General features: G+C 38.9%; 2 protein-coding genes across 6 annotated transcripts in view; one reads left to right on the top strand and one right to left on the bottom strand.

Moving 5' to 3' along the window:
- The window catches only part of LOC118680134 (synaptic vesicle 2-related protein), a 337,472-nt gene that overhangs the window by 261,106 nt on the left and 61,374 nt on the right, over window positions 1-14,992 (top strand). The window lies entirely within an intron of this gene.
- On the bottom strand, window positions 7,262-8,668 carry LOC118683054 (uncharacterized). The gene has a single exon (XM_036374007.2). The coding sequence runs from the start codon at window positions 8,071-8,073 to the stop codon at window positions 7,456-7,458; it is 618 nt and encodes a 205-aa protein (XP_036229900.2). The 5' UTR covers window positions 8,074-8,668; the 3' UTR covers window positions 7,262-7,455.

Here is a 14,992-nt window from a genome sequence, read left to right as displayed (position 1 = left end):
TGTACCGAATTAGGTTGAAATAAGTAGAGCTGGTCACGAGATATGGGTTTTCACCTAAATATGGGCAGTGCCACGTACATTGTCCAATTTTGATACCGGCTCTTATACAGCTTTTCTATATCAGCTTGAGGTCAAAATTGAGTCTGCCTGGCAATTTCATTTATTGAGTTATCGCACACTTAGTACTTTTCAACATAACCGATTTCAACCATTTTTACAATTTCGATGCAAACTTTTGTTGATTTAGCTTAAGTGGCTTGAGAGTAATGTACAATAAACATATTAATGGCAGTAGTAACATATACTTACACCGTAAGTAATATGCTGTTGTGTACCGGACTGTTGCAACTGGAGAAAACGTCTGCCGTTTTAAGAATAAGCTAATAAAAGTATTAAAAATAATATAACTAAAAATCTGTTTTGTTAAAATACTTTTAAAAATTTGTTTTTTTTTAATCGTCAAATTAAAACGTCTGCCAGGGGGTAATAATCAACAAAATGGCCTGTCAGTAATTTTGGATGATGTATGCTGTGTACTTTTCAATATGACCAAACGGAAGCTTTGTAAAAATACTCTGAAGGAATAACTATTCATAAAAGTCAGGGACCCAGAATGTCAGGAGCTTCAATATATGTCACTTGTCGAGCTACTACTGCAGAAGGCTGTTCATCATAAGAAATTTTATTCCTACTAACAAATTTTCTGAATCGGATCCTGTATTTAGGGAACTGAGGGAATTGAACACAAATAAAGCTCTGACAACTAGTTTCAATTTTATGATTTCCCGAACATTAGGACATCAAATTTTATTCCATAATGTTCAGTTTCTTCACGCTGCCATTAATGATATAAAAAGCGACTGTTTGATGCTATCTTCAGATATTTTATGTTTTGTAGAAACTTGGAGTTATCCTTACGAAAGTTTTGATATACCAGGATTTACTCCAATTAACGAGCTGAGGATAGATAGCACGGAAACAAGCAACAGATATAAACGTGGCATTATAATAAATGCAAGGCATAATTGCAAAGGCTATAAAGAAAATTTATTCAGACCGCAAAGTTTTAGAAGCGGTTTGGTTTAAATGTTTCAATATTAATATTCTGGTTCTATACAGAAATTCAGCTTTCTCTGTCAGACATTCAATTGTAGAACTTCAGGAAGTCCTTACTTCTGAGTTATGCCATCAAAATTGTGTTAATTGTTGGAGATTTTAACATTTGTTTAATGTCTACAGGGACTACAATAGGAAATTTGCTCCAAGAAAAAACTTTAGCTCCCTGCTTGGTGTAGAATATTCAACTACACCTGCCGGTACACAAATTGATTGTGCATTTTCAAACCTGGATCCATGTTAATGCAATTACTTTTGAGACAGTAAACAGCTATCATAAGAGTATTTGTGTCTCTATTTCGAACTAAAGTTTTCAGACTTTGTGCAATAGTTCTTTTTTTTCAATATAATCGAATTAGAATGGTAGTTTTTAAGACAATTTTAAGGAAAATATGTAAATAACCTAATTAAGAAAGTTTAAATAATATGTATAATTTTGACATTATTGTATAAATATATGATAGAAATTAAATATTATAAGGAGAAAAGAAATATAATTTGGATATATTTATATGAATCTATATAAAAATTTATGTTTAATACTGTAAATATTATATACAAATTAATATAATTGTATAAATTTTAAAGTTGTTAATATTTATTATTTTTAAGCTAAACATGAATAATAATATCAATATAATAAATAAAAAATGTTATTCATTGTTGAAAAACAATTTCTTTTCAACTTCTCAATACAGTTGTTATACATTCTATATAAAATTAGTTATAAGCGTATAAAACAAAACACAAGATCGATTTCTCATAATTTCAGTAAATTTGGTTTACAAATTGTTCTAATTTATTTTACTGTGAATGTAAATAACTGAGGCAACAGTTCCTACTTCTAATTATTAAAATATATAAAGAAATCTCAAACGAGTATACCATTTAACTTTGCGAGAGTATAAAATGTTAAGTTACATCCGAACTAAGACCTTCTTTACTTGTTATACTCTGACAACATGTTGGTACAGAGTATAATAGTTTTGTTCACCTAACGGTTTTTTTGTATCACCTAAAACTAATCGAGTTAAATATAGGGTTATGTATATACAAATGATCAGGATGAAGAGACGAGTTTTAATGCGGGTGACTGCCTGTCCGTAACTTGAGTAAAAATTGAGATATATTTATGAAACTTGATACACATGTTTCCTGGTACCGTAAGACGACTAGTATTGCAGATGGGCATAATCATACCACTAAAGTGCTGATACAAAAATAAAAGTGCCGCTAGTGCCATTAACTATTAAAAGAGGTACAGAGGTACACGACCGTTTAAAAAAAAAAGTACCCAAACTTCAAGATCGTTAAAAAAAATCAAAACCTCTTTAGTTATTTTTCCCGTACGGATCTGCGTCAACACCGTCATCCCTGCTGCTGCAGTGTCAATGCCAATATTGTCACAGCTGCTGCGTTAACATCAACACCGTCCGGCTGCTACTAACGTCGATGCTCCACTGCTGCTGACGCTTCGTGGGAATACGCTACAAATGCATCCTCTGCCAAAGAGAAGTGAACGCAGGCGCACGAGTGGATTGACTTAAAATATTTAAAGCGTTAAATTATCCGAAGGCAAGGTCTCAAAAAAGTTTATGACAATAAATGTTTGATATATTTTAATACAATTTTAAAACTTTTTGGGCTGCCAACTATCCCAAAGCCATCAGCACCTTCTTTGCGCGCGATGATCGATGAAGTGTCGGCTGTTTATGACTCAATACTATCGTTGGACGATGAAAAGCATACAACAAATGCGATAATCATACATATAGTCATGGCAAAGGTTGAGTCTGCTACCCAAGTGGGAAGAACATATGGATTACGTCAAGCTACTCTGAACAGACGGTACCAGCACCTATCAGCAGAAGGAGCATCGTGTTCGAGGACAAGGCGCATAGCCGCAACCACCGCACGTCATATTAAGCAATCCCAAATAGACAAAGTCAGCTCTAGTTGTTGTAAATACAAACCAGCCGAGATGTCAGCAGTGCAAATCAAAGGACCATTATTTAACTGCCTGTCCCACTTTCAAAACTCTCTTTGTGCCACAGATATTTGAGTTTGTCAATTCGGTGCCCTTATGCATAAATTATTAACGGTCACCAAGTGCAGACCGGATTGATCCCACCATACGTTACAGCACCATTATTCCATGTCATTTGCTGCTGCAGCTCCTCCGCAACCAACAAAAACTTCACATACCATGCATACAATCAGTGTACCAAATCGGGTAATGTTGCCAACAGCCGTTATTCTTGTGAGGACCAGCTGTGAAGAATACCTGCCCGCTAGAGCCTTGTTGGATTCAGAATCACAAGTCAACTTTATGACGGAGGATTTAGTTTAGAAATTGCGGATTTGACGTCAAAACAGTACGTTAAATATTAAAAGAATTGGATATTCCAACACGAAAGTCGGGGCAAAATGAAGCGCGTTTGTTAAGTCCCGGGTAAATAGTTTCGAATTTTCGGCGGAATTCTGGATTATGCGATATATTTCGGCAAATCAACTCAAGTACTACCTTCAGGAAGGCTTCAAGTCAGAATGGCCTTTTAAGCTGACCTTAAGTTATTCGGTCACTCCTATGAAACCGCAGTTTGGCGAGCAGAGTCACTTACGGCACTGCGGCTGCACCGTTTTTCGCCACACGGTGTTTACAAATGCTCAGCGATGCAAATACAACTAAGTATCCACTCGGTTCATTGGCCATTAAAAGAGACTTTTATGTTGATGACTTATTAACAGGATCTAAAAATTTTGAGTCTCTAGATCTTATAAGAAGTGAGTTAATTAAAATATCAAACTGGGCCGGATTCACCTTAACGAAGTTGTTTTCGAACCACCCTTAATTTATCAACAGTGATTGCACTGAGACGTCATTAAGCTTCAATGACAAAAAGTTCTACTAAAATCCTAGGAATCCATTGGTTTCCAAAAGAGGATTTGATTCGATTTGTTTTGGGTTCCAATTTCAATGATCTGCGAGCCACTGAACGAAACATATTGTCAGCCTCTACTTGCCCTTTCGGACCTCTTGGGTTATTCGCCCCACTAGTCAGCAAAGCAAAGATCTTATTGCAAGAACTTTGGATCCAAAAACTGAATTGAGATGAGTCGATTCCATTGCGCCTTGAAACTAGTTAGCAAAATTCTAAGCCAACGTACTGCAGCTCTCATCCAACAGCATTCCTCGGTACGTAAACCTAGAGTCGAGTGCTATCCGCGAAATGCGTGGTTTCAAATGTATGCTGCTTACTACAAAGTCTAGAGTGACTCCGCTGAAGCAAAGCCTCTTCCGCAGCACAGACGATTCCCAAACACATCCATCTACATTACAAACCCTTGTCGCAAATAGAGTGTCCGAAATCCAAGAATTGACTGACAAAGTGTGTTGACGACATGTGCCAACAAAACAAAATCCTGCGGATCAAGTGTCTCGGAGTTGCAATGAGGACGAATTGAATAATTTCATATGCCTATTAAATGCACCTCCCATTATTACTGAATAAAAATTTGCACCTCGTTAACACTTATTTACGGTTCCAGTACTTTCGAAATCACCACGCAGGGGCAAAAGCGTTGGTTGCGCCTCTTCGAGAACGCATATGGCTGATTAATGCCTGAGAGAACCATGCAGTCGCACCGTAAGAAACTGTAAACATTGCTTTCATTACAAGAAATATATTTATTATATTGCTTCACTTCAAAAGCAGTACATTTAGAATTAGCTTCTGACTTATCGACGAATCGGCTAATTCTCCTACTTCGTCGGCGTCGACCGTAAGCTGCGCGAACTGAAGGAAGCGTTTCTGTCCCAGTCTCCAGAAGGAATGGGATTCGACGAGGGTGTCGCACTTCGTCGGATTAAGGGAGGCCGCAGTGAAGTCCGCCAAACATCTCATCGTGCGCACAATAGGCAACGTGCTGCTCACAGCCGAAGAGCTGGGAAAACTGCTGCCCGAAGTTGAGGCCATCCACAATTCGCGAGCCCTCGCACCGTTAAACCAGGCACAAGTGCCAACGGACCCAATTCGTTGCTGCGAGAGATGGCAAGTTGTTTGCTGTCTCAAGCAACATTTTTTAGCGACAATGGAACCTTTAGGAGCGCAACAAATGGTTGTATGCGAAGCGGAACTTTCAGCCCGACGACCTCGTCCTCGTTCACGTAGACAATATACCACCGCAGCAGTATGTACTAGAGCGAGTCGTCGGAACCGTAGAAGGGCAAGACGGCAAGGTACGAGTGGCAGACGTGGCAACCCGGACAGGCACAATTAAGCGCCCTATTCACAAGCTCGCTCCATCAATGTTGAAAAATTATTATCCTGTCAAGATGGCCGGTGTTGCGTCAAGCGACTTTTCGAAACTAAAATAAAATATATCTTTAACATAACTGTTTATCTGCATAACAAATTTATTGGGAAGCACACACCTTTCTTATTTTATTCAAATTTTAAAATAAAAGTTTCCGTTAAACTTAGTATAGAATTATTATTTTGACCATCTCGGTTGATCCACAAGTTTATTTAAAATTATAATAAAAATATTATATAATATGTAATAATATGATGTAGACGAGGAGAGCGTTGAGAATCCAATTCCGCGAAACGACTTTCGGGTGATGGCGATCAAAATCAGGAGGTATCGGTGTCCAACAGTTGTCAACGAACAGTTGCGCGTAAGATCGCTACCTTGTCGAATCAGGTGTATATGCGAATGTTGATGTGGCGCTCAGGCCCGTAGACGAAAACGAATGTAAAGATAGTATGTTGTGTTGTCCTGTGTGGTGTATTGGTGAGTATGTGGTGGGCATTATTAGGGGGCGCCAGTTTTTCCCGAGTAGAGTGGTGTACTTGGAGGAGGGAGTTTAACTCATTTAAACATCCTGGGCCCCCTAGGCGAATATTTAGCCTAGTATTACACGTATGTGCTGTTGAATGTATTTCGGCGTACTGTTGATGGAGTAGCTGAGGGCGCGAATATTAGCTGTAAGAAGCAATTTTGGTTTTAATCAACTTAACAAGAACAAGTGGTTTTGCTTGCGATTTGTATTTTGGTATAGACTTGAGATACGCAACTATATTCTGACAATTTTTTGGTTTTATAGTTGGCAATACAATAAGTAGTGATTGTATTTACGTTTTTTTTTCCTTTATCGATTTTTTATGCGGATTGTTTATGATTTGCCTTTTCTGTATTATCAGCAATTATTTGCAATCTCTTTATTATCGGCTTATGGGGATAGCGACTCCACGCCTGGCTCAGATATGGCCTTGCGAGAGTGAGATTTGTGATTTTCGCTCACTTTTTTGAAGTGAGACTTACAACTTTAACAAGTGTTTCACATAAACTACCCTTTTGATGAGCGCTTAGATAGTTGCGATAAGTGCGACCTTTACTTTTTGTAAGTCTGGGTGCGTCACTGTATCATATTGTAAGTATGATGATCCCTTAACTTTATTTTTGAAGTTTTATACGTTATGAAAATGTTGACAACTATGAGACACTCTAGTAAAAGAGGTGTCGATTTTTCGACTTTCTTAGGACAATTTTGTTATATGTTATGTTAAGTGCGATTTTGGCAAGTAGTAGCGCACCACATAACTCAAGATTTTTGAAGCAGGATTTTTGTATCATTATTGGCAAGAGCCATCCTGCGGGGTCGAAAAGTTACATATTTGTGTTTTTTAACCTGATCTTGTCAGAAGGGACTCTGACTTGGTTTTTTCTGCCAATACCGGCCATTAATTGATCGAGTAGTTATGGCTTTGTGGAAGTCTTCAAAATACTGATCTTTTGGGGTTGTAACTGTTATGAGGGGGAGTTCTTCTATTTCCCAAAATTTTTTCAATTGTAAATTGAGGTTGTTAAGTTCACCACTTACTTGCCACTTTATAATTCCGCGTATGTAAATTAAAAAATTGTATATTTTTCCGGTTTGGAAATGTTTACAAAACTGTTTATTTATTAATAATTATGACGAGATTATCTTCACGCAATCACTCCCTGGTCGCATACCAGTGGAGAGGTAATTAAAAGAATATAAAAAAATGAAGAAAATGCGGTTACGCGCCAAAGACAAGTCCGGTGTTTTTTCGACGACAATCGCTGAGACAGATATTTTTGTACTGTTTTGTTGTGTAGAGATCCTACTGTGTGTGTGCATGCGGCTGCTTCCAATAGTGTAATGCATTTGTATGTGTTGTGTGGTGTATAGGTGTTTTGATGTTTCCAGGTGTGGGATGTGTGCCAGTGTTGTCTTGTGAGTGGTGTGTTGTGTTTTTCGGGGCGGGAAGCTTAACTCATTTAGCCATCCCGGCCCCCCTAGGCGAATGTTCAGCCTAGCAGTCGCTGTAGCTGTTGCAACGTTGCCACAACGTTGCTGAGTCCGGACGTGCGACGATAGTGCGGCCTACGCCTAGTCGGTGGTACGTTGTGCTGACGCCATGGACGGGACTCCGATCGGGGTGCCGTTCTTCGGCGACGTGCCACACGATTGGTTTGCTGCGGTCGGTTTGCACCGCGGATTCGTGGGGCAGGCTGCCGATTGACCTCTCGCCTCGGAGTACGGTGAAGCAACGTGTGATGCTGCCTGCCACACATTTGGCACAAAGCACCGGAGTCGCATTCCTGCGTCGTGTGTGTATGCGCCAGACAATTGTTGCAATGCCCATGCGCCTGGGCAACCTGCTGGCGTTGTGTCGGCGACATGCCCTTGAAGAGCCCACAGTGCTGCAACTTGTGTGAACGGCAACAAAGGGGGCATCGGATGCGATGGGGCGCCTCTGGTGGAGACGGAACGGCTGCGGAGGCTCGAATACTAGTACGAGCGGTGGTTGACGGTGCAGTTGCGGCTGGTGTTCGGGGCGCCGCGGTTGGCATAATCCGAAGGCGAGGCACCGTGATGGCCGATCGCATTGTTGGCGTTGGGGTGGAATGCATCTCTGTATCCATATCTATCTGTATGGAGAAAAAGGCGTGTTTAGATACGATTCAGTGGTATAGAGTATGGATATATTTCTATATGTGACCAACTTTATTTGGTTTGGTGATCGTACTAGTCTACCCATTATTTTATTAGTATATGATGGTAATTTGTCATATTATATTTGCGGTTTTTTATTTAGACGGATATTTCGATTTTTTTTTTCTTGTAGGTATTATTGAACGGATGGTTTACTACATGCGTTTTCGCTATTATTTGAGATTGGCAGGAAGCATAGTTTAACGAGCGGTCTGGTTAGCGTTCCGTTTCGAGTACGGAGGTCAACTACTCGTATATGACCGTCGGAACCATGATGCAGCTTCTCTATGCAACCAAGTCGCCATTCTGTAGGGGGAAGACAATCGTCATGGATTAAGACAAAATCTCCAAGCTTTGGCGCCTTTTCGGGAGTTTTCCAGCGGTACCTTTTATGAAGGTCCTTTATATACTCCTCCTTCCATCGGCGGCTGAAATCATGATGGAGAATTTTAATTCTTTCCCATCTATTTTGTAAGGATAGCGACTCCACGCCTGGCTCAGGTATGGGCAGAATGGGTGCTCCTTTTAGAAAGTGCCCTGGAGTTAGGGCTGTGAGATCTGAGGGATCTTGCGAGAGTGCCGTTAGTGGCCGTGAATTGAGAACGGCTTCAATGCGAATTAACAATGTTGTAAATTCTTCATAATTAAATTTGTAGTTTCCAGCTACTTTTTTAAAGTGGGATTTGAAGCTTTTTACAGTTGATTCCCATAAACCACCCATATGAGGAGCGCTTGGAGGAATAAACTGCCAGTTAATACCTTGGGGAGCGTATTTTTGTACAATTTCAGGTGAGACTTGTTTGACAAAATTCACGAACTGTTTTTCTGTGGCTCTTTGAGCTCCTATAAATGTTTTGCCATTGTCGCTCATGAGTTTTGACGGAAAACCGCGTCGTCCGACGAAGCGAGCAAATGCCGCGAGAAAAGCCTCCTTTGTCAGATTCGTACATAGCTCGAGGTGTACTGCTTTTGTCGTAAAACAGACAAAGACAGCCACATAGCCTTTCATGAGGGTGGGAGACCTTAACATGGATGCCTTTATCTGAAAAGGCCCAGCAAAGTCGCCACCTGTAATGGTGAAAGGCAGAGCGAAGTTACAGCGTTCCGGTGGAAGTGCTGCCATAATCTGCGTTCGCATCTTCTGCTTATGCATAGTGCAGATCTTGCACATGAAAATGCATTTCTTTATTTTGGGCTTGAGTCTTGGAATATAAAACTCTTGACGGACTATTTGTTGCATGAGGCGATGTTCTGCGTGTAGCAATAGCACGTGGACATAGCTAAGGTACAAGGTGGCAAGTTGCGATTTCTCTGGGATAATTATGGGATGTCGTTCGTTATATGTCAGGCTTGAATTAGCAAGCCGACCATTCGCACGGAGTACTCCTTTCGTGTCAATGAATGGATTTAAGACTAAGAGTGAGCTCTTTTTATCTATCGGCTTCGATTCTCTTAGTAATGATATTTCTCGGCTGAAGTAACGCGCTTGCGTAGATGCGATAAGAGCGACCTTTGCTTTTTGTAAGTCTAGGTGCGTCACTGTATCGCATTGGGAGTGTAATGAAGTTACTCCCTTAAGTTTAATTTTGAGTCGCTCTATGAACTTGAGCATGTAAGCTATTACCCTGAGTGCTCGGGGATACGATGAAAATCGTTCGAGGATGTCAGTATCATCCACTGTTGTGTGAAAAGAGTCGATTTTTCGACTTTCTGGGGCAATTATATTGCGCATGGGCGATTGTGGCCAAGAATCGGGAGATTCTGTTAACCATCGGGGGCCATTCCACCAGAGGGTGGTGGTGGCAAGATGCAGGGGTTTGCATCCTCTTGTACCTAGATCAGCAGGATTGTCAGCACTGGCTACATGTCGCCAAGTGGCTGATCCTACTAGGTCAAGTATTTGAGACGTTCGGTTGGAAATATACGTCTTCCATGCATGTGGTGGTTTTTCTAACCATGCTAATACGATTTCGGAATCGGACCATAGATATAATTTATATTGTGCCATGTTTAAATGCGTTTGTACGATGGACACTAGTTTGGCTAGTAATAGCGTTCCACATAATTCAAGTCGTGGTAGACTTATTGTTTTTAAAGGAGCCACTTTTGCTTTTGCTACTAGTAAGTGGCATGTGGTCGCAGTGTCGCTTTGTGTGCGAACATATATAGTTGCGCAATATGCCTTTTCAGAAGCGTCACAGAAGCCGTGTAGTTCGACTTTGTGCTCTGGGGCATAATTTACCCATCGTGGGATTTGTATCTGTGAGATATCATTTAGATTGCTCGCAAACTGGGACCACTTTTCTAAACGAAGTGGTTTTACTTGTTCGTCCCAGTCGGTTCCATCTAACCATAATTCTTGTATTAGGATTTTGGCTTGTATCATAATTGGCGAAAGCCATCCTGCGGGGTCGAAAAGTTTTGCCACAGAGGCATACACTGTCGTGTATGAAAACTGGTCAGATATCGCATTCCATTGGATCCCCAGAGTTTTTGTTGTACTTTCCTTTTCGAATTTAAGGAAATTAGTATCTAACAAATTTTCATGCGGTATATTTTTTAATATATTAGGGGGATTCGCCGTTATCTTTTTCAACGGAAACCCTGGGGTTTTGAGGGCTTTTACCACTTGTGAGAGTGACTCGTATGCTTGTGGAAGACTGTGACTTCCAGACAAGATATCGTCTACATATGTTTGTGTTTTTAACACTTTGGTTGCCAGAGGAAATTCTGACTTTGTGTTTTCTGCCAGTTCGTGGAGTGTTCGAATGGCTAAATATGGAGCACAGTTGACGCCAAAGGTAACTGTTTTAAGTTTATAGTCGCGTAGCGGACTATTGGGAGATTTTCGGAAAATAATTCGCTGAAAATCTTGATCGTCTTTATGTACGACTATTTGCCTATACATTTTTTCGACGTCTCCGTTAAATACGTATTTGAATATACGCCAATTTAAAATGAGTAGCATTAAATCTGGTTGGAGCGTGGGTCCCGTAAATAGAATATCATTTAGGGAATTCCCCGAGCTAGTAGATCTTGATGCATTAAATACAACTCTTACTTTAGTTGTTTTTTTGTCTGGCTTTACTACTGCGTGATGAGGCAAGTAAAATGAGTAATATTTGCCATTTATAATTTTTTCGCATGGGCTTACTTCCTCCATGTGATCTAAATGGAGGTATTCTTCTAACACGCCATCGTATTCTGGCTTAAGCTCACCTTTTTTAAGTAAGTTTTTTTCCATACTTAAAAACTGCTGTATTGCAGAGGTGCGAGAGTGACCTAAGGCGAGTGTGTTAGGAAATTGTTGTTTTAGTGGTAGTCGTACGACGTACCGACCATTATCTGATCTAGTATTTGTGGCTTTGTAAAAGTCTTCACAATACTGATCTTCAGGGGTTGTGACTGATATGGGGGGGAGTTCTTCTAACTCCCAAAATTTTTTTAATTGTGAATTGAGGTATTCGTTTGAGATTTCCTCAACCTGAGTGGTCATGGTGGTAACTGGTTCCGAAACTAGTCCACTTAGGATCCATCCAAAAATAGTATTTTGTGCCAGAAGTGTATTTGAAATTTTCTCAATACCTTCGAGTATAATCTGTGGTATGAGATCGCTGCCTAATAGAAGGTCTATTTGAGCGGGGGTGTTGCAGTTGGGATCTGCTAGCTTTAGGTGTGAAACCTTTTGCCAATGCTTGCTATTTATGTGATAGCTTGGAAGCATATTTGTAAGTTGCGGTAAGACTATAGCTTCTGCTTGTATGTGCTTATCCGCTTGGGGGGAAATTAAGGTAATGGAGCAGATTTTATTAGAGTTTTGAACTACTCTTCCGCCCATTCCTGTAATTTCAAAGTTGGCTTGTTTTGTTGGCAGTTGTAGCCTATTTTGTGCCCTAGACGCTATGAAAGATCGTTGTGATCCTTGGTCTATTAAGGCCCTAAGTTTAAACAGTTCTCCTCGGTGTTCGATGGAGACGACTGCTGTTGGTAGTAGTACCCTACTTTGGTTTTCGCTGTGTAGCGTTTGAGTTTTTAATGCCTTTGAGCAGCATGGTGCTTCTTGGCAATTATCGGGATTTCGCACTTCGGGATTTGCTGTTGCAACTAAACCCGTGGCTCTTTTCATATTTGCGCTGTTTGGGGGTGAGCTGGAAAAATTGTTATAATGAAGCATAGAATGATGTCGTTTATGGCAATAAACGCAATTAAATTTGCTTTCGCACTCTTTAAGTGTATGCGCATGTGACAAGCAGTTTATACAAAGTCTCTTTGTTTTTACAAAATTGTTCCGGTCGATAATATTCAATTTTTTGAATCTCTCGCAAGATTTGAGCTTATGCCCCCCTGTACATAGTTCGCATGACGTTTGTTTGTACTGTTCGGATGAGAACGTTTGATTTCTGAAGAAGCTTCTATTTAAATTGTTGTTGCTACTGGCTTGGGGTCTGTGGAAGCTTCTATTTAGGTCATGTTGAACGGGTTTCGTTCTGACCATTTTTTTATCTACCCTTTCTGCGATTTCATATTGGGTAGTTAGGAAATCTTTCATTTGTTGCCACGTGAGGCATTTTCTTCGTGATGAGAGCGATTGTTCCCATAGAAGTAATGATTTTTCTGGTAATGCGGCAGTGCATATGTTTACCAGTATTGGATCCCAGCTGTCTGCGGGAATATTTTGTGTCGATAAAACCGACAAACAATTTGAAACAGTGGATTGAAGTTTGATAAATTTTTCACTAGTTTCCCTTTGAATTTTTGGCAAGTTCATTAGTATCGTTACTTGCTTATCGACCAATATTCTTTCATTTTCATATCTAGATTTAAGAGCTTCCCAAGCCAAATTGAAATTATCGTCATTTAGTGCGAACTGTTTTACTATTACGCCTGCTTGACCTTTTGTTTTGTATCGGAGGTGATACAATTTTTGTGCATTTGTTAATTTTGGATGGTTTATGTAAACGGCAGTAAACATGTCTCGGAAGGACGGCCATTGTTCATAACCACCATGAAATATTTCTGTGTCACATGCGGGCACCTTGAGATGGATGCCTGAACTTGCCTCTTGACTTTGTACTTGTGGCAGCTCTACTCGCTGATGTGGAGTAGGTGCAATTGCTTTTATTAGCTTTAGCTGATCGGAAATCATTGCTTTAGTTTCTTCGAACTGGTCTAAGCAGTTTTCATATTTGGCGTAAGCCGAGGACTTAAAATTTTCTGGTAGATCTGAGTCGTCAGATTCTACTATGGCGTCATATGAAGCTTGGAGACGTATCCAAAAATTGTCGAGATTTTCCTTTTTGATTTCTAATGCCGATTCAGAATTATCTTGAATCGGAGAAGATGAAAATCGAGTGCAGTATCTTATTAAACTCATTCTTAAACTCTCAGCAATGAATTTACTATATGTAATGTCTTTCCCCCTTTTTTGTTTTGTAGCACCTTGCTTTGAGCGTGTAGCTTCTGCAGGTGTACATGGACTTTTTTCGTCCGAAATCATTTTTGGTACTTTTAGTAGTTGTGTAGATTTAGAATCTTTAGAATCTGCGTTCATTTAAAAAAGTTCAATTAATAAAATGATTTCTCTCAGTGTAAACTGATTAAATTTAAGCGAAATTCGTAATTGTAACGCGTAATCTCTTTTATATAAATAAGAGAATCAGTAAATCGGTTTATATATTTTTTTTTGTAAATCGGATTAAATAAGATAGCGTGTTTTGTTGTTACGGTATTTATTTATTATTTTTCTCGATTGTATTGTTTATTTCAATAATTATTCAAAAATTGCAATATCTATTTTGTTATATCTTTTTTGTGTTCGTATGCGATATAGGGTATACCTATAAGCGAATTAGTATGTGTCAATGAGAGCTCGTATAAGAGATCAATGTACTTTATACATATGTATGCAATCCTACTTGTTTTTTGGTTGCCAAGAAACAAGGGGTATTGCCGGATTTGTGCCTATATGGACTTTGAATATGAATAATATTATAGAATTGTATTTGTACGCAATCCTGCTTGTTTTTGTTTGCCAAACAACAAGGGGTATTGCCGAGTATGTGCCAAATTGGACTTTGGAATATAATAAATTAAATTGTATAGAAGCAATGTATATAATATTGTTCACAATTTTTTATTATTGTTATTTATTTATTTATAGAATTATAAATAATAATTTTTTTTTTTTTTTTTTAAGAATTCGTTTTTTCTTTACCGAACCGTTTAAAATGTTTTTTTTTTTCGAATGCGCTTTTTTAAGTTCTTTAACTTTTAGTGGTACCCTAGTAGGGTATAATAATATGTCCCGTACTTGTATGAGTATATATGTAAACGAGCGGACGTTGTTTCTCCGTTACGAAAGAGCGCATAAACGTAATTAGCAACAAAGTTATCCTATGTGCACTACGATTCGTAAATATGCACTCTCGGTATATGAATGTAAATATGTACGTATGTAAAAGAGTAAAATAATGTACGTATATTTTATATGTTTAAAAATTTAATTTTTTATTTTCTTTGCCTTTCTCTCTCTTCTCTTTCTTGTAGTTAAATATAATATGTTAATAATATTACGAATATGTACATATTTGCAAGCGCTCAAAATTATAAGTGCTAAAAATTTTGGTATATATTGTGCAAAATATGTAAATATGTATGTAATTAGAGATGTGGCATACAGGTAAGAAATTCTTTAATTTTTTTTTTGTTTTTTGAGAATATTGTTCTTATATCTCTTTTTATTCGTTATATGTTGCTATGTGGGTATATGTATATGTGTTTTTTTTTGTGTTTTTTATTTGCCTTTGCTTACTTGTTTTAGGCAATCCTGCTTATTACTTGATCAAGCAT

This window comes from Bactrocera oleae, chromosome 4, assembly GCF_042242935.1.
Source record: "Bactrocera oleae isolate idBacOlea1 chromosome 4, idBacOlea1, whole genome shotgun sequence".
Lineage (NCBI taxonomy): Eukaryota > Metazoa > Arthropoda > Insecta > Diptera > Tephritidae > Bactrocera > Bactrocera oleae.
The sequence above is the reverse complement of the archived record's forward strand: the minus strand, read 5'-3'. Positions and strand labels throughout refer to the sequence as shown.

Bases quoted from the DNA above. Each gene is read 5' to 3' on its own strand.
- LOC118683054 (XM_036374007.2), bottom strand. From the start codon at position 8,073: ATGGATACAGAGATGCATTCCACCCCAACGCCAACAATGCGATCGGCC.